Genomic DNA, 26504 nt, shown 5'->3' with positions numbered 1-26504 from the left:
ACCCTGTCAACCATTTCAGTGAGGAGCTGGCTCTCCTGGCAGATGAACAAAATGTGCACGTCTTGTACTGAACTTAACAGCTGAACGCCTCACAGTCAGTAAGTAGAAAGCTGACAGTAAGAACTTGCATTGAGTGAATGGCACTTGCATTAAGTAGTAAGCCCTTTGTAAGGGCCTCTGCTGGGGCCTGCACAGTGAGAACAGAGACATTTCATTGATGGAACAGGCCCCATCTCCTGGAAGGATTATGTCTTTTCAAGTAGGTGGGGACTTAACCATCCTTTAACCAGATAGCTCTATCTGCCTACCACACTGCAAAGCACAAATACATGAGACTGATGACATCCGTTGTCATTATGCTGTCATTATTTTGTTTTATCCAGCTGCACAGAGGTCAGTCAATGGTGAAGGTCACCTTTTCTAGACACAATCTTGTATAACGCCAATGAAATGCTACTAACTCTGATACAGAGTTATCTCACAGCTAGAATCAAAAGTGTTTTTTTGTATTTTTAATAAACCCTACGAATATCTTGACTCCTTTATGATTTCTGATACCTTTTAGTTGCATCAAAATGGCATCTGAAACTCTCAAAAGCAAGAAGAGCAAAGCTGAATAGCCAAGCCCTTGTGATTTCTGGGATGTCACTTGAGTTGTTGTTTTAAAACAACTTGATTTGGCATCCTCTCATTCTCATTTTCACACAAACAGAAATGCTAACAAGACCAACTTTTTTTTTTTTTTTTCATTTTAAATTACAACCAATGAGGAATCTCAGATACAGCCATTAGTTCTCATGGACCCCCAAACACAACTGAATGCCAACTCCAACCTTGCTGAGCCAGGACCTCAGCTCACACAGATCACAGTAGACTTCTCTGAGTTCTTTCCCTTTCTCCCCTCATTCAAATGGAACTATTTCTCTTAGGAGACTCATTTTCCACGCAGCAGATGTCTCGGGGCTGGGAGCACATTTGCCAACTGAAAAGGCACACACAATTGATGAGCAGAAGAGTAACCCAGATCTATCAGCAGCCAGGGACAGAAAGAAAAGCAGAGCAGCTGAAGTTATAGGAGTGATCCTAGGCTGCTGTTGCTTCTCATTTCAGGCTTTTCCAGTGCACAGTAAGAAACAAACTGAGGCTACAGTCAAGCTGTCCTTGGCCTGGGGGGGTACTTGGGATTTCTTTGGGTTAACACCAGTAGCAAACAAGCTGGATAGAACAAAAGCCTGGAATACCCAGCAGACTTTGTCTCATAATGGAGACCACCCTAGCAGGTTTCATTCAATGATACACATCCAGTTTTCTCCACCACACCACACAGCCAACAGACATTAAAATGTTGTAGCAAATGTTGCTTTTTAATTCATGTTATGGAAATCATTAATGCTGAGGTCATACTTCAGGAGCTGGGAGAAAAATAAAAGGTTTGTATCGGCTCAAAAGAAAATTCCATATACTGAGTGCCACATTCCTGACAGTTATTGGTAACGTGTCTAAGGGAAGATATAAAACCAACTGAGGCATACAGTGAAACTTCTGTGACAGAAATTCCCAGCTTCCCCTTCCAGCAATGCTGATGAACCTTCCCCTATAATTTTACACTAGACTTCATCAAAGCCTTCATTTCCTATGTCTCAAATTCATCCATCTAGCTCCAGTTATACAGAGCTCCAAAACACAGTCAGTCCTTGCAGCTTGCTCTCCTTTGCACTATCATTTTCCTCTGGAAAGACTGAGCTGTAGCTTTCAGAATCTAAAACACAGCTAGGGAAGAACCAGCTACTTGAGGAAAGCAACCAAGCGTGCACTGGTTTACACCCTCTTATTACACTAGAAACCTGCAGCACTCATCCTTCAGTTGCTTGGTGCCCAGAACTCGCATGTCTGTACACCAAAGCCCTGCTGCCAGTGCCTGCTTGCACCCAGTATGAACACAGACAAGCTGAAGGGAAATCTCTGCTGTCTCAGCTTCGGGCTCCCACTGGGTGATGCTGCCTTTATGTGACCCTGCTTATTCAGCCTGCAGAATGAAGAGCTTTGGGGATGCAGCAGAGAATAGGCAAACCACATCTCTTTCAGAATTAAAAATAGAACAATACCCTTAACAGTTTGCAGCTTGCAAGACTTCATGCACGTGAATGTCTGCACTATATAGAATGTGTGCACGCACAGTTTTCATATATTTACTTATGTGGAGAACAGCTACCAAAATTGGAAATCAAGATCTTTATTACAGGAAAATGTGCCAGGAAGATACAACTCCTGTGTTTTAAGCCATATGGAGAAGTTAGTGAGACACTGAGCTCAGCCATCACAATGCTTCTTCCACAATCACCACCCACACACAGACTGATGAATACTCATCATCTGTGCATGAAGTTTCACTTTGTTTTATTAATGACGGCATGAAATCTGAATAAATAAAAACCTGCCCTACTATATAAAGAAATGTTATGGTGCTTTTTTGGTTTTTGTTTTTCCCCGATGAATTAATTTCTAATTTAGTTGCTATAGAAACCATTCTGGAGCTAAGTTTTCCTGTATATCTACACACACAAAGAAGAGGAAAGCTGGAGTGAACCCTGACATAGAGGTTATGGAGGAAAGTGCAAGTGGTCAAAGAAAAAAGACTTCTATTGAAACACTGCTAAAACTCCTCTAAGTCCAACTGCAATCATCACTGCACCAATCCGAGAGCATTGGGGCTGTTCTCTTCCATTTGAGAAGCAACAGGGTACAGTACTGCAACGAGCGTGCTCTACTTAAAACATAAAAAGACAAGCTCTGCACATCCTGGCATCTCCTAATATATCAAATAAGAGAAAATCATGCTAAGCAAACATGTCATTTTTGCTCATTCTAAAGACAGCAAAAATAAACTCAAAGAGATTTCAGTGGCAGCTGAGTGACAGCTCACAAATCAGACAGCAGACTGACACACACAGTGAGATGTGCAGTCCGTCCTGCAGTAAAAGTGAACGGGAGACAGTTTGTCCCGTGTTTATTTCTTTTCATACAGTGCTCTCATAAACATTTCATAAATAATTCTACTAGGAGTATGCATGATTTATAAAACGTCGGGGAGGAGCAGGCTGGCACAGTCCCTGCTTAGCTTTCTCTTGCACATTGTTGTTTGTACTTGGAAAAACAAACCAGCTGTAACTTCAACAACCCTGAATCCCTCTGGTCAAGAGACTAATAACATTATTGCTACTGGCTCCAATAAGGTATAGAATAAGGTTTTGCTATGGTAAATTATATTCAGAAAGCCACTCAGACATTAACTTCATTCTTTTGTAGCATGAAATTCAACTAGGGAAGCAAACAGTCACCCTACACAAAGTGTTTCTGTTGAAAATACCCCCGGGAAGGCATTCATAAGCTTAGGTTGGCCATTTAATTTCTAAGATTATGTGACTGCCTACTTGTGTAGCAGTCCTTGGAATTCTTGCTTTATCATCTGAGTCTGTAAGTGAAGACACCAGTGGGGCCAGTGGGCTGTACCACCATCTGGCTGTGGTGGATGACACACAAGTCTGTGTTCTGAGCACTGACCCAGATGGTGCAGCACATGTGCATTGCTTACCCACTGCCAGCCTGGGAGCTCTGCATGGGAACTGGTTGAGGTTTAACCCAGACAAGTTCAGTGCACCACCAAAAAGGTTTTTCTTTCCAAGTTATTCACAGATTTGGGTTTGTCCCACTCTGGAATGTCAGATGACATTAACAGTTTTGGTGTGTTTTTTTTTTTTCATATGTACTTGTTGCCATTTCTCTCTCAGATCTGGATTTTCTCACTGTGCTATGTTTGTGTCATCTGCATTGGATTACTGCCACTTGTTCTACACAGAGCACTGCTTGAAGAGCATTCTGAAAATACAGCCGTAGAAAATGACATCACCAAAATATTTAATCATGTGGAGCTCATTATTTATATTGTACCTGTTATCAACAGAGTAACCTACATGCCTGGAGGCACGGAGGACTAATCAAGACGTCAGTACCAATTCACCAGGACCCCAACAAGTTGTGCTGGCCATCCCTGGTTATGCTGTTACCACACCAGAGCCACACTAAAGAATGTGAAATGTCCCATGCCTGAAGGCAGCGTTCTAAATGCAAGACTTGGGGCTGACAATTGACCACTGTCCAAGCTGAGAACATCACTGTCACTTATTTCTCCACTTTTCTAACATTGTTGCTGGTACAACAAGTCAGCCATGATCATGCAAATCTCACACGTGACTTCAAGAATGATGAATAATTTCATTATCATCTACAAGACTACTTTGTTAGCTGGGCCAGGATCAAGATACTCACAGATGTCAAGTGTTAATCACAATACAGGATTCTTAGAGAGAAAACAGACAGATATTGATGGACAACGCCACATAGTCATCAATCAGGCTGCGGCTGTTTGGTCCACACCCTACCAGGCTGGCAGTAGCTGTTAATGAAAACTTTTTTCCAGAAATGTGGAATGACATATATTAATTTATATGTCATATATTCTTTAAGCAGATAGATCCAGGATATCATTTTGAACCACTGTCAATATCCCTTAGTTGTTCAGCCCAGCAGAGGGACTGTAATCAGAGGAAAGTTTGTACAGAGGTGCTAACTAATACAACATACCACAAAGATGGAGACAGATGTTCACAAGTATAAAATAGGAATAAATTTCAGATGAATCAAAATCAAGCTAGGCTATAGCACCACATGGGTATGCAGAGGCAAAATTCTGTCACCGCAATCACAGGAAACCACATCATAGTCCAGAAACAAACAGAACATTTCTAGGTCCTTCCCACACACCACAAGCCACAGAACAGTTACAGAATCCTATCACAAAAGAGCACAAAAAACTAGAACATGGCACAGAGAAGCCACAGATACTGAAGACAACAGCAGTATGTTGGGCCTCAATTGCAGCAGGGATTTGATAGGTAAGTGCACATAAGAGTTTTGTAAGTATGACTTCCTATGTTACCCAGAGAAGCACAGACCACCATGGTCTAAAATATCTCACATACACAGGGACAGTCTATAAGAGAGCTCCGCTGTGCCATGTGGCTTGGAAATACTCCTTCTGAGCTATACTACAAAAGCAGAATAAAAGGGCTCCTTCCAGCTCCTGAGATTGCTGAGAGCTGAGAACTGGCACTACTTGTTCACTAAGAGAACTAAAATTCCATTAGGGTATTATGGTTGGGTCATGGTTGGACTTGATGATCTTTAAGGTCTTTTCCAACCTGAGCGATTCTATGATTTGAGAAAGAGTATAAACACAAGGATAATTACAATCAGTAGAATTATAATTTTTAGAGAGGTCTCAGTCATTAAGTACGTGGTAAATGATGTGCAACAGAAGGACTGACACCTCCCGACACATTCAAGCTCATCAGAAACAAACCCTCTCACTTGTTTCCCTCCATGTGGAGAAACCCCAGCAGAAACCTCTATTCTACAGTATTCTGCCTTTCTGTTCACTAATCACATGGCTCATTTAACATTCCTTTCCCAAATTTTACATTACCATCCTTTCACAAGCCTTTCAAATGAGAAACAGGTGTTAAAGTGATAGCTGAGAAAGTAAGGATATGTTTATCAACGGTATAGACTTACATTGAAGAAATTGGTCTTGTTCCTCTCACAGAAGAGGCCCTGTGCAGGCATGTGTTTCAGCTGTTGCCAGGGCACACCACTGCCCAGCAGCACATCACGGGCCCACTGCAGGTTCTGTGGAAGAAATGGAGCAGGTGAGTTGCAGGAAGGTAATGCCATCACTTGCTTTGATTTAATATCCTATGTTTTCCAGCAGCATTTGTGGATGCGTGATTTGGGGATGACATCCCCCAGGAAAGACCATCCAGCTGAGCATAGGAAAGACTACGCAGATATTTATGGACGTCAAAAACAGTTCATTCAGAGAATTGATACAGGTGTTCAGCTTTAGTTGTAGTCATGAATCTAAGCTTTATACTGAAAATATCAAGAGATCATTAAGGACAGTGTCATGCTCTGGTGATCTGCTATGCATCTGATATTGACCATTCACAGGCATGTATGTATACAGTACATAATTCATAGGCTTTTACTGAGTATGATGACAGTGACCTAGGCAAGAGCAAAAAGATCATCCAGACAAATGGGACAATTATTTGGGACATTCACACAATCAAAACTAATAGGAATTAAAAAAAATGTAGTTGCAGACTTTCCACTCCCCTTCTTAAATCAGCACAATCGGTTATTCCCACTAAATACGCCCAAACAGGTATTGCAACTCACTAGATTTCACAGTCTGCTCTGCTTTGTTTTTGGCTGATGAAGTTACTAGCAGTGGGTGAAGGGATCCAGGACATAGCAGAAGGGATTTATTCCTCTTGGCACACCACTTGTCAGCCTGAACTATTGGATTTAGCTGGCTGACTCAGGGCAATTATAAAGCACTCTTTCCAGTTCAGATGTTGCCTCCCACATCTTCATCACCCCAAGATTCAAAGGCAAGATGACTGACAGTGTAAAATAAATTGCTGAAAAAAGTTTACTGGCATTGTTAAAACGGAAAAGAAAAATCTCTTACGGTCAAGCAAACGGAAATCTGAGTCACCTCAGAGATGGTCACCCATTTAAAAACAGTGACAGAAGCCACCAAGACTGAACTTGGAAACTCTGGGAAGTGCTGCTTAACCCTGACACCATCAAGCACATATTCACTATTCACAGAGCTTTTTAGCAATAGTGGTGAACAATGTCTTGCCAAGTCCTGTCTTCTGCCCTTCCAAAGTGTGCCAACGCTCGTTTGGGAGGTAAAGACTGAACGTCACAAAGGATGAAAACTCCAAGAGACACCAGGTGAACTGAGTTTTCTGATCCCTTCAGAAAATTCACCCTTGTGTTCCTGCATAGCTGTTCCAACAAAAGCCGGCTATGTAAAGTTTCCTATGATAACAACATAAGATAAGTACTCTCCAAAGATTAAGAGGGGTTTTGATGGGGGAAAAAGAAGCTAAATATATGTAGTTGAACAATATTGAAAGGTTTTTGAAAAAGATGGCAAAAAAGAAAGCTCTCAACTATTTAATGAATCTTTCAACAGCAAAACGTAATATTGCAAAAATGGGAGAAAACAGACAGCATACAGAAAACTTGTTTTTCTGCACAGTGTGGAGATCTGCCAATCCTCTGCTTTCCTGGCGAACCACGAATTCTGGCCATCAGTCTCCATTCTTCATACATATTCCTGGCACTGGTACGTAAATGCTGAATTTTCCAAGATGGTTATATGCGTTTTAAAACTCATCTCAGCTTTCTAAAATTTCCCAGTAACTTTGCCTGCCTCCACAGCAACTCAACCTGATCCAGTATATTAACTTTTTTGGTTGGGCTTGTCATCAGGATACCAACACACTTCTCACTCCAATTATCGCTGCAAACACATGGATCCTTTTTATGTCTTTAATTTGTTTGGAACCAAAACTCCTACTACAGACATATTAATGTACCATTAAACCATAGATAGTCAACACTGTTCTACAAAAGGACTTGAATGAGTCGTCTAAGAGAAAGAATTCTAACCCAATCAACATATGTAGTTTGCATGTATCAGTTGGAAGTCTGGGTTTTTGTTTTTTGTTGTTGTTTTAGCATTGAGTAGTTGTTTGTTAGAGAAATAATAAAAATGGATATTGAAACACAATAATGCTCCTCAAAACCAATCTCAAATGAGCAAAACTCGATTATTCTGAGTTTGAAGACAAGATAAATCTAGAAAACAACATGCATTTCATACAGAAAAAACATAACAATTCAATATGTTGATATTTATATCTGGAGTAGCAAAGAAGGAATCATCGCTGAGAAAAAAAAATGGAGAAAATATTTTACAAGTAGTTCCTCAGGGAAGGACACATGCTATTTGAACCACTGAACTGAAAACAGACAGCCTTTCTTGTTAAATGTTGATAGAAAATCATTTGTCAGCAACAAATGACAGATTGCAGGAGTCTGCAGCTCCTCTTAATGATTAGTTTCATGAAAAAATTAACAACTGTCACATACAAACAGCACGAGAATGTTTTCAAAACAAGTTATCTCTGAAAAATGGTCATATTTGTCTGGATAATCACTCTACAGCCGTATGAAATATTCATCACCTTTCATCGCATTGCTAATACATGCTATTGCTCAATTTGCAGCAGTACTGGAAATGTGTTATCTACTATGAGTAAATGCTATTATTGCTTCCGTTAGCTTCCCTTCCCTACTAGACTGCACACTGGAGATTTGATATGTGAAAGCTTCAGTGGTGGGAAAGAGAAATCTGGAAGTAATGCAGTGCAGCATATGACAGAACACAAGATTCTGAAATGCGGTATTTGTGAGTTTAAACCTTAATAATGAGAATTTGTGAGAGAGCTCTGATAATTTCTACTATTCACACACATAAATAGTACACAATAAATGTATTACTTCCAATTGTTTCACATCTGCAGAATCAAAATTTTACTCTTTAAGGCACCCACTCTTACCTTACGTACATGCATACAGCTAACATATATTCGAATTAAGGAGGCATGTGTGTACATGTGCTCCTTAGAACATGGACCCAAACTGATAGTGATTTCCATGCCTGGATGCTGGAAAAACATTCACTCTACAATGATCTAAGATAGCCAGAAACCTTATCTGGGTGATGTCGTTTGTTTACATCAGTACTGAAGAATTTCTGCTTCAAAAAGCTTTTCAGTCCAGTTACTTAGTAGAAGAAACAAGTACTGTCATTTTTATTAGAACACGTTCATTTAGGTGATGTATAAAAGGTAATTCTCTGCTGAATGACAAAAAACAACTTAATTCAAAAATAATAATTAAAAAAAAAAACCCTACCACATGGTTCCAATCCAAACTAGAGAAACAAACTTATCTGATGAACTTCAACACTGCAACTTTTCAATCAGCAGAGATGATAACACAGTTTATTTACTGAGGCAATAAACACAGTCACCAAGTCAGCTGTTCTAACAGTGCTCTGCTCACCTTGTGGGTCTTGCTGTAAGTGTACAGATAAGCCAGTCTGTAGAGGCTCTTGTAATGCTGAGGAAAGCGACTGAGACACAAGCAGAAAGAGGCAACACACTGCTCTGTCAGGAACTTCCGCTGCTCCTCTAGGTCTGCTGGAAGACCCTGAGGGAATTCAGATCCATCTCCACACGTTTCAGCTTTCTTCTTCCAGTCCCACTGCGAGGGTGGGGGGATTGCAGCTTTGGAGGGATGGCCAGAAGCAGGCTGAGGGTCCACCAGAACTTTCTGGCCAGCAGGCTCAACAGCATGGTAAGACTCTGGGCTCTCCAGCAGCTCTTCTGATTTTCCTGTAACTGGAAAATTGAGATAACTAAAAATGACAATGAAAATAACAAAATGGCAAACAACATGTACAAAATAACTGGCATGAACTAAAACATGTGGCAATCCTTTTCTTCATTACTACACAGACATCTTTAGCAAATGCTTTCTGAAAAAAATTATGACTACTCTTGATGTTTACCAAATAAGATAACTGGGGGATGGGGTGGCAGGGATGCAAGTAAGACTTTGAATTCAATGAAATTCCACTGCAAATAAAGCAAAAAAGAACAGAAAATGAATGTGTTATTCCAGTGAATGTGTTATTCTCAACAACATAACCTAGAAGAACACAATTCCAGAATCCAATTTACTGTCAGCAGCAGCTAACCCAGCCTTGTAGATGTGCAACTGTTTTCTATTTAGTATATGTAAAACACACATAATGAATAGAATAACATACAGCTATCATTTAGGTTTATTAAACCTTAATAGACCTTGACACTGAATGAGATTTGGAGATGAGTCGGGAAGGTACTTTGCAGTTACAACATTTGTGCTAATAAATGTCAGTAGCGCAAGAATTCAACACAGTTTTCCTAACAGACAACTGACAACAGTAACACAACTAACACAGTGCAAGCCTGAAGAAGAGCCCTGGTTTTAGTCCATCACCCAAAGGTTACTGGATTTAGTGGCTGTATAAGTACCATTAAAAATATACCATTAAAAAACAACACAAAAAACAGGAACTGGCATATACTTGTTTTGAAGCAAACATCACCACAAACTTCCCTGGCTTAGGTATGTGCTAAAGTATTCTTCAAAACAAGAAACCAATCTATCAAAGTTAATGAGCAAAAAGATGGCAGTGGGCACTTGTTCCTACAGCGATCAGGGAAGTGAATCAACGTTATCTATCCCACACTCTGGTTCTGTGAAACTGGAATAAATTAAAGCATAGCCTCATCTATCAAAAAAGCCTTAACACGCAAAGTGCCCACAACCCAGAAAAGTAGGCATAATTAATACATGCATTTTGTTTCTCTTTCCCTTAGTGAAGTGCACCCTCACCACTGCCATGTTTAACTGTGCAAATATTGGAGAGGGTGAAATTCCAGCTTCTGGACAAGGTCTAAAAAAATTCTGAAACAATTTTTCCAGTGGAATTCAAAAGACTTCATGCAGAAGTTTTATTATATGTGGAAAAGTGTGGTACAAAGCAATTCCACTCTCCAGCAACATAAAATATCCAGTGGAATAAAACATCTAATTCCACTGCTGCTATTTTTTTAGAACTGAGTATCAAGCTGTTGCTGGGTTAGAGCAGGAAGTGCATCTATGTTTGGGGAAAAAAAATATTTTCATTGAGATTATTCTGAAAGGAGTACTCAAATTAAGAGCTTTGAAGCACTGATGTAATAGTAATTAATACTCTAAAAGAAAACAAGCAAGTCACAGGGCCACCACCACAAGAGCTTGTAACGATTTTCTGATTTGTAAGGTTTAACAGGCTTTATAAATTGGGATGATGGCCACATGAGCGAAGCATAATTTTAAGCTACACTAATATATTCAGCAATAATGCCTAGTTAAAATTCTTAGCCATAGTGCAGTATATTTCAGTGCTTCCGCATGCCAGAAGAAACATTTTAATGATAAAACACGAACTGACATTATCCATTAAGATAGGCTTACTCTTCTCCTCAGTAGGTCCCAGGATCTCCTTGCTGGGTATCAGTGCATCAGAACAGGCAGTAGAAATCCTCTTCTCTGTGTAAGGCTTTCTCAGGCTGTCCTGAGAACTGGCTGGTTCATTAAACATATCCTGTGTGGAACTGGAGTCAGACAACACTGCTGCAGTGCTATCCTGACTCCTCTCTGCAAAACAGATAAAGAAGGAATGAGCTACTTCATACTTATGGAGCTGCATGTTGGTAACAGTAACGCAAAACTGCAGCCACACTGCAAACATCTTCCCAATACAATACAGGATCCTTAACAACCACCAATTCTGTTGTCTGAAAGTATTTATTTTCTTTTAACTTGTCTACTTCAACTTATCATTTTCATCTCACCTTTTTGTGTTAAGAAATCAAAATCCCAATGTTCTTTCACTAGGTATTATTTAACATTAATGTAATAGGGAGCTCCCTGCCCCATCAAATTTCACCCTAGAATATAATCCTGGAATTTTACTCAAAAGAAATGATGCTTAACAGTGACAAGCATTTAGGCTGAAAACAAACTATTTCAGTTGCTGTATCACCCTAAAATATTTTGCAGCTTTACTGTGCCATTTCCTTGAGAAGCACCCAGTAGAATTTAGACTTTGACACAGTCAGAAGTCTACTGATAAAAATGAACAACAATGATAGTAAAAGTTACTTGTGAGGGAGAAAAAAGCACCCAACTTGTTACCATGAGAGAGGAAAAAAAGACTTACAGGAATGATCACTGATGCCACCTATCCTGCAGGTGTTAGATGATGCTCACCAAACATTCTGAAAGGTGCTGTGACATGGCAAATAACCCATCAAAGAGCTAAGTCTAAGACAGACAGGAAAGCTCTTAGACTTCTCTTTTGACTAAGGCAATAGACAGAAGAGTAGAAATGAATTTGCCTTGACAGAAATAACTGAGTTGAATGGTGTGCTGTGGTTGCAGACAACATTATGGTGAGAACTAAGCTGCTAATCTAACAACAGAGCACAAGACAAGTCGCACAGGATCACAACTGCAGGGAACAAAATTCACACTCAGAACAAACAGGCAAGAGAAAATTTTCATGTCCAAAACCTGCCTCATAGAACCCAAGTTCTTCTACATCAAGGGTTATCAGAAAAAACCTCACATGATTGAGATAGGAAAGATCCATTTTTCTGTAATATTGTGCCAGTGTAATTCCACATCCAACACAAAATTATAGGCAATTCTCTTCAAATTTGTAGCTCCAAACAAATTTCCAATTTCTGCTTAAGGTAGAGGGATAGCTTAGCAAAGAGACATGTTATATACGTTGCCTTGGTATTTCAACTACATTCTTATTCCTAAGTTTCTTGATATGATCAAGAAAAAGATTTAAAAAAGCAAAGGCCCTTGAGATGAGCTGACTTTTTAATACAATTGCTTCTTTTCCACCCAAATTGTGTATGATCAAGAGAGCTGTGGGCCACCTACAAATTTACATTATTGATATAAATCCCTCTTGCGGATCAGATTCTCCTTATTAGGATTCCAGCAGAATGAAACCACATTTGATTCAATTCCTCAGCTTTTCACTATAACACAAAGAAAACCTTCCCTTTCAATTAACTGCCATTAATAAAACCATAAGTTGAAAAAGAATGGTGAAAGAGTATTTGCTTCTTAATTTTTGAAGCTTTACGGTTGGATAATGATGACAGATTTTTTACAGACGAGATATAATCAGGGTGAATTGGAAAAGAATGATTCTGAGGTCAGCCAAGCTCTCCGTGACTCACTTACAGAGCCTTAATAATATTCTGTGGTACCACTGAACTCCCAGCTGGCATCAGCAAAACATTTACAGTAGCTCCCTTGATAGTTTTTAAAGGAAGTTTCTGCATCTGTAGTGAAGAGGCTGAATTACTCATTAGGGAAGAAAAAAGAAAATTGCAAACTTCCAAATTTTGCCATAAGCTTGGAGGTGAGTTCTGATGTGTGGTTTGTGACAGATGAAGCATTAGAATGTAAATCAAGAACTGCTAGACCAATAACACTGCTAGGACATTACACTAACCTCTCTGCATGAGAAGATGGACGATGATACAGCATGTTATATTTCAAATATACGTATGACAGGGAAGTTTTTCTCTAAAGGGTGTAACTAGGGGAGTATTGCCAAATGCATAGGATTGCTCTCCATAGTCCCTGAGTATAGCAGAAGAGGCAGCAGCTTTTAATTGAAGCAAGAAAGTTCCATACTTTGACTGAATCTCAAGTTTAACTGCTATTTGAAGTTTAAAAAATAGTATACAGAAGGAATTGCTGAAGGTTTTCCAGCGCAGCTGGACAAACAGCCGTAGTTTGTTAGGTTACACTTGATGGGCTTTTATGTAGTTTAAAAAACAAAACAAAACAAAAGCTTTTATGATAACCTCAATGCCACAGTCCATAATGCAGAACTCGCTGCAATGGCACAGAGCAGCACTGGAATAATAATAATAAAGCATATTTACATTCATCAGTAAAAGCTGATTGTAGCTAAGAGAGATATTCACTGAATAACGAGTGTTATTCAGCCTACATGCCAAAGGCCACTGCAGTGAAAGTATTACAGAACCACCTAGGCAGGATAAGACCCTTAAGATTACCAAGTCTAACATCAATCTGTGAGACATGAGGAGTAACTGCTAATTCCCAGCTGCTGGAAGACAGACATTCAAGAAGAACATCATAACTTTTTAAATAATTATTGCTATTATTAAGTAAAATTTAATGCAACTGCTAAAGTAAGCCACCTGAACAGGCAGACATGCACTTCTAATGACAAAGCTCTTAGTGCTAAGTATGCCAGCTAGATAAAATCAGCTCATGGTACAAACTGACATAATTTATTCTCAGGGGATCTGAAGTATAGCTTTACCATGCCAATATAAATAAGGTACTCCATCTTTGCCAATTAATTACTATGCAGCTTTGTAACTGTGTTGCCTGTTCTCCATTCCTTGAAACCTCTTTGAAATGAGAAGAGGAAGGGACAGGACCCCCAAAGCGCTGCATGAGGGGGAAGGCAACAAACTTAAGAAGCCAATAGGGTATAACTGACAACTTCTAAAAACTGTCTGACATATACTCAGCTGTAACAAGAAGGAATCTGGAAGTGTCATAAACATCCAGCTACTCATCAAAAATCAGGAACAAGTGGCAGAAAAAGGATTTTTTGTAAAGCTATGTAGGAGGTCTGCTCCAAAAGTAATGCCTCCTGTTTTATGATGTTGGCCCACACAGTCAGAGGTGGATATTGGTGGCACAACAGTAGAGGTTGAACCTTCCCACCAATACCCCGTTCCATTCTGTTGCTGTGTGATAGATGGCAGCAGAGAGATGCTCTGATAGAACCAGCATCTGACACTGAAGTGTGAATGGAGCAAAGGTGTGAAATGAAATTCCTCCATGAGGAAAAACCATCCCCCACTGACACGCATTGACACTTGTGAACATTTATGGAGAGCCAGCAGTGGATGTGAGCACAGTGAGGGGTGGGTGGTGTGTTTCAGCTGTGGTGACAGTGAGTGGTCATTTGGGTTGGTGCAGATTTTTACAAGCACAGCACACAGGCTCTTCTTACTCATCGTTGATAAAAATGCAGTTGTAACTATGTTGAAAAAAATGTTGTGTAGTTGAGAATTTGCTCTATCAGACAGTGTTATCGTACTCTTTCTATCTCTTACAATTTCCACGGAAATCAACAGGAGGCATTAATTTGGAGTGACCTACACATAGAAGCTGAGTTTAAAGTGAAGAAAATTTCTGCCACACAGCAAATGGATAAATGACTGCAAATATATGTATACACACATACTTATGCAAAAATAAAGAGGATTCTTCTAAGGTTGTAGACCTACACATCGTCCCTCTTTACCTTGCTCACCTGACACCATAACCCCCCCCTTCTTCTTTCTATGTATGTATGAACATTTTTCTTCATTGCTCTGTGGTCGGAAACATGATAAATCAGATCATTCTCATTCTTGAAACAGTTTCTACCATGACAGGAGACAACATCCAACTCTGCAAAGCCATTTGCACATTACTGAAAGCAAAAGAATTGCAAAGATTTGCATGGAAGCAGGTTAACTTCTTGAGGACAGTAAATCCTCTGAACATATAAAGGGAGCTTTATAAAATGAATCAGATGAAAGTCAATGTGTTGTCCATCTACACTAATCACTGATTGTGTTTTGGTAACTTGCAGTCCTATACTGCTGTTTTCAAATGCAATGCAACAAAACCTCATTGGTGTTCTGTTCGTTTGGTCAAATTCTTTGACAGTGCTGCACTAATCAGCAAGAGGTTCAATTGGGAAAAGAGTAAAAATGGAGCATACTGCAATAAACTGGATCTGATTCATTATTCATGGAGTCCAGTATGCAGTCCCCATGAACGTCCAGTACCATGTACCAGAATAGGATATGCATTGAAATAAAAGCTTCAGGTCTGCAAACTGTGGGAGAGATGGAATTATGAAGAGTTAGATTTTAATTTTCCAAAGTGCAATGCGGACGTTCTTTTAATGCACAGAAATATCCACCTCATCTTTGAAGCTTATTCACTTTAACATGAGAGACAGCCTACGTGCAGGAAGTTTCTCAGAGATCACCTTTGTCTCATTGGGATGTTGAGAAGCCCCGCTTACGAGAAACTGCATCTTCATAACATTTGTAGAATTACAGGACCAACATACTACGAAGGGAGGCTTCTCCCACAGCATGAAGCAAGTAGCCTTTCCCAGTGAGGTTATCATGCAGGATTTGCCAATTACTTAAAGCAAGCCGTGACAGGTAAAAGCAGGAAGAGAATGCCTGGGGAACAGAGATTTGTCAAAAGGTTAGAGGCAGCACGGGCAATATTGGTTGCAAAAGCAATCAGGCAAAGACAAACACAAAAAGGATGATTACATCTAACTACACACAACATACTACATGACATGGATAGAGACTTAAACAATAAGACATTTAAACATGGCAGCAGTAATGAGTACTGAATACATCTTCTGCATACCGTAATAATTTGTAACTGAATACCAACACCACAACAGCAAATTACAGCAAAAAGACCACACAACAATCTCTAGCCTGCATTTGGAAACTTACTTTCTCTGATTATTGTTTTCCTAACTAATTTTTAATGTTTAGCCCATAATGTAGCAAAACAAACTGACTGAGCCTGTACTGTGATTGGTTTTTAATGACTGCACAAATCCAGCTGATAACAATAACAACTATGAGCTTTCCTGTTCTGGTATATAACACTGGCCATGCAGCTGTATAAACATGGGGATATCCCCAGCAATGACAGCCTGGGCCCTCACTGAGTTTCTGATTTTTCTTGTTCCCCAGTTTGCTCTTGGAAAATTAAAATAAAAATCTAAGTCTCAATTATTTAATATCAAACGCATGTATTCATCAAGAGTTATAGAACAGCAACAGGCAGGGGTGACAACAGAAAAGACAGGATTAACAGAAAGAAGGAAGTTCCTGAATGGAAAGACAGGAAAGGAGAAAGGAGGCTGCCTACTTTGCACACATAACAGCAGCTGGTCAGCCACCAAATAAAAGCTGCAACTGAACAACACTTGTCTCCTTGAGGAGGATCTCTACTAGGAGCTGCCATGAGGAAAACAAAGTTCAGTTACTTCACAAGCTGTACTTACTTGTTCCTTTGTGGGTAAGAATCTGTACAATGCTCTCATTCTGTTTGTCACATATGATCAACAATATTGATACAAGAGACATTTACTCTTGCAAAAGTAAATAAGAGTATTGTGAAGCCTCAGAAAGAATAAATAGATAGGCTGACTTTAGGCCGAAGTATCCAGCCTGTGAACAGCAATATAGGCAGTTCCAATTACTGTCAGAATGGTTAAAGTCTAAAAAGTAGTCAAATTATGGATAGTTTCTTGCTATTTTTAGGAACAGTACAATGGAAATGCATTCACCATTTCTTTTTCAGTGATGTGATTATATGTAAGCTGTCAAAAGCATTTTACTTCCAAAGTAAGTATTTTAACATAAGTAAAATGCAAATGAATGCAGAGAAGCAGAGTATATGTAACAATATAAAAGCAGGAGGCTTCCAAGCACTGCTCAGCCTGTTAGCTCTCCTTCCATCTGCAGCAGCCCCAAGGCAATTATTTCAGTTTCCTGGAGCCCTCCAACATGCTGTATCCAGAGTTTAGTTTTGCCAGCAACTTACAAAACACGACGAATAATGCAGTACTTCCCAATTCTACTTGTCATAAATGCACACTGCCTTCCTAGAGATCTCCTTAACTCTGCTTCTTCCAGTAGCCGACATTTTGAACTGCTGTGACAACAGCAAAGCTAAGTGCTAGGTAGGCTAAGCAAGCAGCCCTAAGAACTGCTACGCTAACAGGTGCAGATGTTCCTTAGCTTGCACCTTCAGACTTTGCTAAGCAGCCAGCTTTGCCCCCCACTGGGCAGTTAGCTTGCCAAAAGTCATAATACTTCACTTTGGGCAAATAACATACTAACAAGTATGGGAAAATTCATCTAACTTATCAGTCTCCTGGGTACGCTTCAAGTCTGCAGCACCTGAGGAGATGCAGTCTTCTTAGTCAGAACCACTTCTTATAGGGAACATGGTTCAGGAAATACTTAATATATACTATACTGTATACTAAATATTTACTCCCTTCTGTTTTTACTGTTTTAAAAAGACATCAAGAGGCTGACTTAAGAGTCTGACCAGTACACCATACATGATATCAAGAGTCTGATTAATTACTCCAGATTTACATGTAAGCATGGATAAAATGATTCTTTCTATATTGAATTCAGTGAAAGAAATGAAGGAAATTCTGTCAGTTTCACCACAAATCTCCTGTCAGGGAAAAGGAATAAATTCACCTTGCAGAGTTTCCAGGTATGTATTTGTTTCAAAACTACACCAGTGTAAGCAAGAAGCATCCCACCCTCCAGAAATACACATCAAGTAGAAGACCTCTCCAGAGCCCTTCCACACTATGCTGTACACTGCAGATATTTTATTCCTTGAATGCTGCTATTCAAAGATCCGGATGAATAAACAAATGACCAGAAGAGTAGAGTGAAAATAAAGTTCCTAGCCCAACATAACATTCAATTACTTAAACAGTAATTTAATTTCTTCTGTATTCTACATGTTGCAATATCTTCAGTAACACTGTGATGCCATCCTACCTTCTGCTGTTCTAAGACAATTATATAACTTCATAGCTTATAAAGATGAGCTGCTAACCAGTCATTGCAAATGATAAAAATCAAAAGATGAAGTCTACTGGATAGTCATGCAAATCACTTCGTGCTGATACACAATATATTCAAAATAGTTGCCATCTGCCTCCTTCAAAAAAGAATAACGCTGTTTTACACTGTTTTGTTTTGCTTTTTTAGCAATTTGTTTTGTTTCAGCCACAGTTCATATTTTCACCTGATCAATTCACATATGCATTGAAAGAGCATCCAGTCTTCTAATGACTGAATCCACATCTTTCTTAATAAGCTCAGACAGACATTTAGCTCTGCAGAAATAAGAAAAAAAAAACACCACTGAAAACTCAGGCAGCTGCACACTCCTTCTGTCAGCTGTCCCATTTTGATTAAATGACAGGTGTTAATGGTGGCAGGTGACAACTTTGAATTTTGTATTTAAAGCTCTGACTGTACATTGATTCTATTTAAAGTACTGAATTTATCAAGCATCAATATTGCCCGTGATACCACAGACCCATCACCCTCCTTGAAATGAGCAGTTTGATCATTTCAGGTTAGACCCCCCATGATTAAAGCACCTCCCTGCGCTGCCAGTATTGAGAACAGGGACTGTACCGTCCGGCGTTGCCTGCTGACAGGGTTTTTTACATTTGACGTAATCGTGGTCAACTGGAGTGGCTGTGTAAGGTGGGGATGTCAGACCTGGACCAGAGGATGAGGGCAGGGAAGTCCCAGGGCCTGGCACTGTTCCAGCTGAAGAGTGAGAGTCTTCATCTACCATGCAAGCTTTTTCCCTGGGAGAGTAGGGAGGAGAAGAACTTGCATTAACATATCGTAAAAAATACAGAGAAAGAAAAAAGTCTGCGTTATGACATTTCCAATACATTTATCAAATCTTACTACAATTCTAAATAATAGAGTTTGATTATATGTTCTCCACCAGCGTTCAGCAATAAAACATTTCTGGTTTTTAAGATGACAAAATATGAAGACTAAATTCTCTTAACCTTCCAAATAAAAGTGTTTGCTTTTGCAATTTTGATTGTTGATTTAAAAATAAATAAATAAAACAGCTGTTTCAAAACAGATCACAAGATCCAAGTTGTTCCATTCCCATCTACACTGCACCAATTACTCAGAAGACCTTTGACTATACACAGTGCCTGAAACTGCACATATTAGAGTTAGATCTATTCATTTGGTTTGCTTTGTATTTCCTTCAGTTTCATTCATTATTCAGCAGTTGACAAGTATGCCTTTAGATGATGTTCCGAGCAATTAGCACTCACTTTTCTGCAGCTTTTGGGGTGTTCTTCTCCTCTCCCCTGGCAAAAGGTCCCTCAGAAGCTTCTTTCATGAAGCTAACTAATATCTCTGCATCTACTCCAGAATCTGGCTTCCCCACGAGTTTCAGAATAGATGCATGAAGTCGAAAGTACACCTAGAAAACACCCAATCGCATTTAGTCAGAGAATGCATAGCTATGCACGTAACAGACTGTTCTCAGTAGCAACTGCAGGAGATGGTAAATGATGGTCAACTTGTATGTTACCTTGTCCAAATAGGACGTGCCCTTGCTTGGAAATGACAGAATCTGAAAACTTGGAACATTTTAATAAACGGAACCTACAGAATACAACAGTGAAAGCAGACAGGGCTGAAGTCACCGCTGGGTATGACCAAGATGCCCTGTTTTTACCAGACACACAGGGAAAGGCATTATCGCTACTGTTCCAATTCATGCATTAACTTGTGCTCTCATATGAGAAGCCTGTGAAACACATTCACTTGGATTTTGACCAAACCTGATTAATGCACTGTCTGCAGCAAAATGAAAACTGTCCAACAGTGACACTGTACACATAAGCTGTCTTTAAAACAGGAACAGCCTGAATAATAGGCTTCACTTTATTCTCTAAATTAGTCTTGTAAACGTTGCCAGATGCAGGGCACCATTTATAATCTGTATGCTTCATAATATAAATCAATAATAACTGGTACTTTATTATTTGTAGAGAACACTGCTTTTAAGTCTCGGTATTTTACTTTCATCTTTTACCTCCAGTGCTTCCATGGCAAGCTCTGGTGGGTTATGGTAGTGAATCTTCTTTGGATATCGAGCAGCCTCCTCATGCAGGTAATGACCTGCCTGTTTGTAATGAAGCAGATAGACAACAGGAGGCTGTTTCTGTTTCTCAGCAATCTTTCCCAGCATATAGTGAATAAGCCACTCCTCTTCATCGCCATCCCCCTCACAGCGAGATGCTGATGTAAAGCACAGCTTGGCTGTTTCCAACATGCTGTCTCGGCGTTCTTCCATCTGAGATGGAATGAAGCATTGAGAAGTACATCAGTTCACTGCGGCTACAATGAAAAAACACTAAAATACACTCCTGCTCCTAAAAGTGCAAAGATGAGGAACATCCTTTAAAGCGTTTTCAACCTTTTGCGTATGAGAAACACAATCCTGAAAAATACATATTTCTGAAAGGAAGATAATATTGTTCAAACGTATCTTTTAATATAATAGAGCTTCTGTAAAAAAATGGCACTTTTTAATTCAAGTAGTGCTAAATAAGCATTCTGCTTTAATTCACAACTTCAGATGTTTGGTCTGCACTCTAATTTTTATCTAATGATGTGAAACAAATTAAGCGTTACCCCTGAAAATCTCTAGCAAGCTCCTTTTAGCCAAGAGGCCACAAGACAGTAAGAGCAAATCTTTAATAGAACAAAGGCATAAAGCATAATAATTTAATTTTCTGAGTAGTTTTGAAACTCTCGTGATGTTATTAACAAATAGCACTTATAAAGAAAACTGTATTGTTTGCACACATAATTATTGGGGAAAAAAAACCAACCACAACACTTGCACCCGTTTAGAATATGTGCTTACGTGGACTTTTTGTACAGAGGGTCAAATGCCATATATAAGCAGCTACAGGGAGTGCAACATTAATACAGTTGCACATGCAGCTCAGATGCAAGACCCATCAACTCTGCAGTAAATACACTGTCCTGGTAAAAAAGCATGATCCAGTGCCACTCTCTGCAGTTCAACCACTAGTAAGTTTCGTAACACAACAGCCACTCAGAAGGAATGCTTCTTTTTTGCTTTGCTCCCACATACTATATAGTATTTGTGAGTCAGAATAATTAAGTCAGTAATTTGGCTTACTAGCCCAAAAAGACAGACAAACCATTTCTCTTTGCAACTCCATCAAGGTCAGAAAGAGTATCTCACAATTGCTCACTTTGGCTCAGCACTGAACTCCCTGCTAATGAATTAATAACAACTTTGTCTGTGAAAATGTATCATGCTCCCTATTTTGATATTTCGTGCAAGTAAATAGCCCCAAAGCATAGAAAACAGATGGCTTTAGACACCAGAGATGAGGTATCAGTGCAGAGTAACTCCTGATCTTTTCACTATGTTTCACCTTTTCCTGGAAACACAACATGACACAGAAAGGTAAGGTAAACATAACTCACCTTTCCCAAAGGCTGTGTAATCTTTTAATGACAATTTGAAGACTGGGCTCAAAATAATTTTACAGAGAAAGAGAAACAAAACAACAACAACAACAGACTAACAGTAACCCCAAACTCTTCAAACAGTGCTTAATGCCGACTGCTTTTATGAATGAAAAAATCGGAATTTCCAATGTTATTAACTAAACATACAGTCTAATAGGTAGCATACAGCATGTGAATGTTTAACTTACTGTGCCAGGAAAGACCATTCAAAAGATTTAGAAATCCCCACTACTTTAAGTTAAGTCTCACCTGCTGCACAACTTCAGGAGGGAGTTCTGATTTCCACTGCTTAAGCTGTCTAGATGCAAAAGAATGTAGGGCATAAGAAATAGTGCCATATTCTATCCACAAGGAGAGATTAGAGCTGTCAATCTCAAGGGCTCGCTTGAAGCAATTCAAGACAGGAGTAGAGTGCTTCCAAATTGGACCATCACTTTTCAGTTCATTAGAGTTCAACTTGTCCTGAATACGACTTGCTCGAGCCAGAGCCATGCCCGCCCATGAATCAAACCTAGGCAAGCAAGAAAAGAACTTAACAACCTCCCCCACACACACTGCATTGAATGGCAAAGATGTAACAGCCAACAGCCATTAAAACATTTTGAGGAGTTGAACTGAACTGTGAACAGCTTTTATCATCACAACTATTTTCCAACATAAATATCACAAAGAACAAATTCATATAGAGAAATTTAGATAATAAAGATTGCTTTCTGAAGTAAACATTCAGTAACCAGTCTTTCACTTATTGTATTACTGACAACTGTCAAAACTGTCTTAAGTAATTTAAACTAGAATTTTTGTCATTTACATTGGTCTACAATGAGAACTGAAACGACAGCTAACATCCAATAGGCAAGCCCTAGAATTTAATCAATTTTTAACATGGCATTGCTTAATCTCAGTGGTATTTCAGTAACTTTGATACTACTAAGAAACAGATTTAGTTTAAACATCACCATCCTTAAAGCATAGTAATTAAAAGAGATCAGAGTGCAGCGTTGTTTGCCTGAAACAAAAACAAAGTTTCTTTTCCACGCTTTCCTAATAGTGAAATAAATGAAATGAATGAGTATCATGAAGTAGGATTCAACAATACCAACCTGTTTGGGCAAATGCAAATGTCATGCATGTAAAATTTGATGGCCTTGGACTGTTCTTTATTCTTGAAGTGGTAGTCTGCCAGAAGGTAATACAACTCAGTCACCACTGGTGGAGAATAGTCTGCACCATCTGGGAGAGATGGCACCTGGAGATAAGTTAATGGTAAAGATTAATAAAACGTATATATTAGATGAGCTGAACTCTTGCTTCTTCCTTACAGTGAAAGTACTCTTTCCAACACAGAACATGAAGGTATTGAATGTGAAAACGGTGAAAATATTCCACAGATTTCCAGAGCACTAAGAACATCTCACACTGACTCTATTTAACCAATATTAAATTTCAAGACCAAAAGCTTTGGTGTCATTCTTATTTCATTTAAACACAATCATCTAAGGAAATCCAGTATTATTTAACAAATGATTCCCTTAACTATCTGAAAAATCAACACCACAGTAATTTCATCTTTTTTTAATAGCAACTCATTATACCTTGCTGCATGTTCCTTCGATATAGGCAGAAACAGTATCTAGGCTCAGCATAGGTTTGTCTGTTCGAGGAACAATTGTAGCAGTCTTCTTTAAAAGGTTGGCCAAGTCAGCAGAAACAGTACTGGTTTTGTAACTATCAAATTCTGGAAGAGTTTTAGGCTTAAAATATTCAAACATAAACAAGGCATCTTCCCACGTGAGATCCACCTGAAAAGGCACACAGATGAGAAGGGAGAAATTATCTCAAATTCCAAAAAACCAAAGTGTCTACTAAAACTGATTTTATTTGACTTTTCCAGTTATCAAACAGTAATTGTTACTCTAAAAGGAATCAAATTATGACCCCCACCGTGGCAGGGGTTTCGAACTAGGTATCTTGAAGGTTCCCTCCAACCTAAACCATTCTATGATTGAACCTCTCAACAATCAAATCACTACTAATAACTGGTGCTCACAAATACAGCACACTGCTTCACCAATTAAAGGACTAACATTCATTTGCAACTTAGTGCATGCCACTGAAAAATAAAGTCACTCTACTTGCTTAGACAAACTATTATTTTTATTAATACAGTCCTCTCCTGTTAGACCAAGTTTTTTCCTTTTATTGTTCAACTTACTCCTTACAGTAAATGTTGCTTTTGTACATGAAGCTGTACTACTAAAAGCTCCATCTTCTTTTTAACAACTTCAATGAGAATGTTTTCCAACAGAGATGTGAAAATGTAATTTGTATTTCTAATTTTATGCTCACATTTGGTAACTGTAAATTCATTTGGAAGTTTATAAGCAAAAAAAAATCAGTGTTTCAGGTGGAGGACTGATATCTCAATTTTTCTGTCCCTTCTTTAAGACTATAAGCCTTTCCATGTGGCACTCAGTAGTTTTTCTTCTCTCAAATTCAACTGAATCTAACGTATTTCTGATAAACAGCTAACAGATATTCCCCATCATGGATTTCACAAAAGAAGTTGTATTTTTAACAGTACCACTTTTCATAAACTGCAAGGTTGTCTGCTAATGTTTTTTCTTCTTATTAGCTGACATTTTCCTCTCTACACTTCTGAACACCAAACTTCTCCTTCTCTGTTGAAAACAGGAAAGTCGTGGCTCAATAAAAGTCAGTTTGACAGTACTTTCAAAACAGCAAATTACTGTGAGACTACACTAACGTTTCATTTCAAACATGACTCTTTGTATTCAAAGAGCCTTCCACTTTGTTTTGTAAAGAAAAGTTTATTTTCTACAATATGCAAACCACAAAAGTTTCATGAGGGGAATGTAAAAATGATAATAAATTTATACACATATATAAAATCAGATATAAAAAATCTTTCGGTATACTTTAACACCAGACAAGGCTGTATCTTCCAGCATCACAGAAAGTTTCACTGCTATTAAGCAATACATAACTTACCTGCTGTACTGAATGTTCTTCTAGGTACCTTGCTTTGCTTTTTTTGCTAGGAAAACCATATAAGCAATAAAAACACTGCTCCAAAGCTGTTTCCAGTTCTTCTTTGTATGGGTGAGTATCTTCAGAAGTAGATGCTGCAAGTTCTTTTTCTAGTACCTGCACCTACAACATCACAAATATCAATGAAAACGTTATCTGAGATATGAAGTTGGTATTAAGTTACCCAGTTGTCTGGAGTTATGTAATGAAAACAGAGTTAGAAATTATCAACTTCTGCCAAACCACAAATCAAATATTCCCCATATTTCTACAAGCTAGTTGCACATAAGTAAAGTAAATGGCACTGTAACTGCAAGAAAGTGCTTTAACTATTTTCTATATTAATTCCTGAACTCTATTTTCAGTGAAGAAAATCAACTATAACTGAATGTTTTTTACTTAATTAAGATTGTTTGTTTTCCCACTACGCATCAAGTTGTTCTGGCGAATATGAACACTACAGTTGGTCAATGCTGTGAATAAGCCAGGCTACCACAAGAAGAAGGTTCCAATGCACAGACATCAGTGTCATCTGCACGAAATTTTGCAGTCAAAAATTGAAAACATAAGATGTTCATCCATTTGCAGTTCCTAGAAAAGATCTTACCACTTCTACAGTACTTCTGGAAGAGGTTTGTTTTGTATGGTTGGGTTTGGGGTTTTTTTGAGCCAAAACCCTGAGAAATAAGAGTACTGCATTAGAACAAGGATAATTCTTACAAGGCACTCCACTGAGATTTTGAGCATCAGCAATCACCCTCAAGTCACAGCAGTCTCCTTATTTCCACTACTTTCCCTGTAAGGATTTGTAAGCAGATTCTGAATTCTAAGAAAGCGCAGATAAGCAGGTTGAAAGGAAGATGCAAAGCCCACAGGACAGTGCAACAAAAGCATGATGTTCCTACTGCTGCAAGCAAAATCACATCTAATACCCATAACAAGAATCTCGCTTGATAAGTGTTCAAAACAACCTCCTGCATTCTTATTTGGCTTTTAGCAGCACCCCAGAATAATTTTTAGTAACAGAGGAATTAACTGCGTATTAATATATTTTATTGTATATCTTCTTCACTTACATGTAATAAAATGTTTTTCAACATATACAGAAGATGACTATCAGTCTATGAAACACATTTTTATTTAGCATTCTTGAAGCTGCTGCTCTCTTCAAATAATTTGCTCACTTCGTTTTTCCCTCTCTTTACCTTTCCAAAACCCTCTTGTTTCTGAATGCTGAATATCAATGCTAATTAATGCTATTTCCTATTTTAGTTTAAAAAGAGGGCAGCTCTAAGACTGAAAAATGATGATCTCATTCAATGTACTTGTACTTTGGTGTAGTTTGTCCAGGCTCACAGGGAATGCCATCAGATGGACCAGGCTGTGGATACAGGTACACGGTTCAATTTAGATTCAGCACTTTGGAGCACTGCAGCTGCACAGCACTTAAGGCAAATCTAAGTCTGGAAATAGGTTATCTATTTTCATGAAGCACAGTGCCTGAGCTAACAAGCCCAATGGACCCAAAGGCAGATCCATACACAGGCAACTCAGGTGTAACAGTATTACGTTCCTAATACCAGGAAGACTGAGCAGAGAAGG

General features: G+C 38.8%; 1 protein-coding gene across 5 annotated transcripts in view; it reads right to left on the bottom strand.

Annotated features, from left to right (window-relative positions):
* Window positions 1–26504, bottom strand: part of CABIN1 (calcineurin binding protein 1) — an 87553-nt gene that overhangs the window by 47681 nt on the left and 13368 nt on the right. For 3 of the 5 annotated variants that reach the window (XM_015878092.2, XM_015878089.2, XM_015878088.2), the window contains exons 21-30: window positions 24864–25025; window positions 23447–23653; window positions 22955–23100; window positions 22101–22362; window positions 20374–20634; window positions 19604–19755; window positions 18930–19108; window positions 11053–11235; window positions 9049–9386; window positions 5632–5745 (exon numbers count right to left, since the gene is read on the bottom strand). In XM_015878092.2, the coding sequence (XP_015733578.1) occupies window positions 5632–5745; window positions 9049–9386; window positions 11053–11235; window positions 18930–19108; window positions 19604–19755; window positions 20374–20634; window positions 22101–22362; window positions 22955–23100; window positions 23447–23653; window positions 24864–25025 (2004 nt within the window). The remainder of the gene's footprint in view (window positions 1–5631; window positions 5746–9048; window positions 9387–11052; window positions 11236–18929; window positions 19109–19603; window positions 19756–20373; window positions 20635–22100; window positions 22363–22954; window positions 23101–23446; window positions 23654–24863; window positions 25026–26504) is intronic. The other 2 variants (XM_015878090.2, XM_015878091.2) reach the window with 1 other exon arrangement.

Source organism: Coturnix japonica, chromosome 15 (genome assembly GCF_001577835.2).
Source record: "Coturnix japonica isolate 7356 chromosome 15, Coturnix japonica 2.1, whole genome shotgun sequence".
Classification (NCBI taxonomy): Eukaryota; Metazoa; Chordata; class Aves; order Galliformes; family Phasianidae; genus Coturnix; species Coturnix japonica.
Note: the sequence above shows the minus strand (reverse complement) of the source record. Positions and strands in the feature narration are given on the sequence as shown.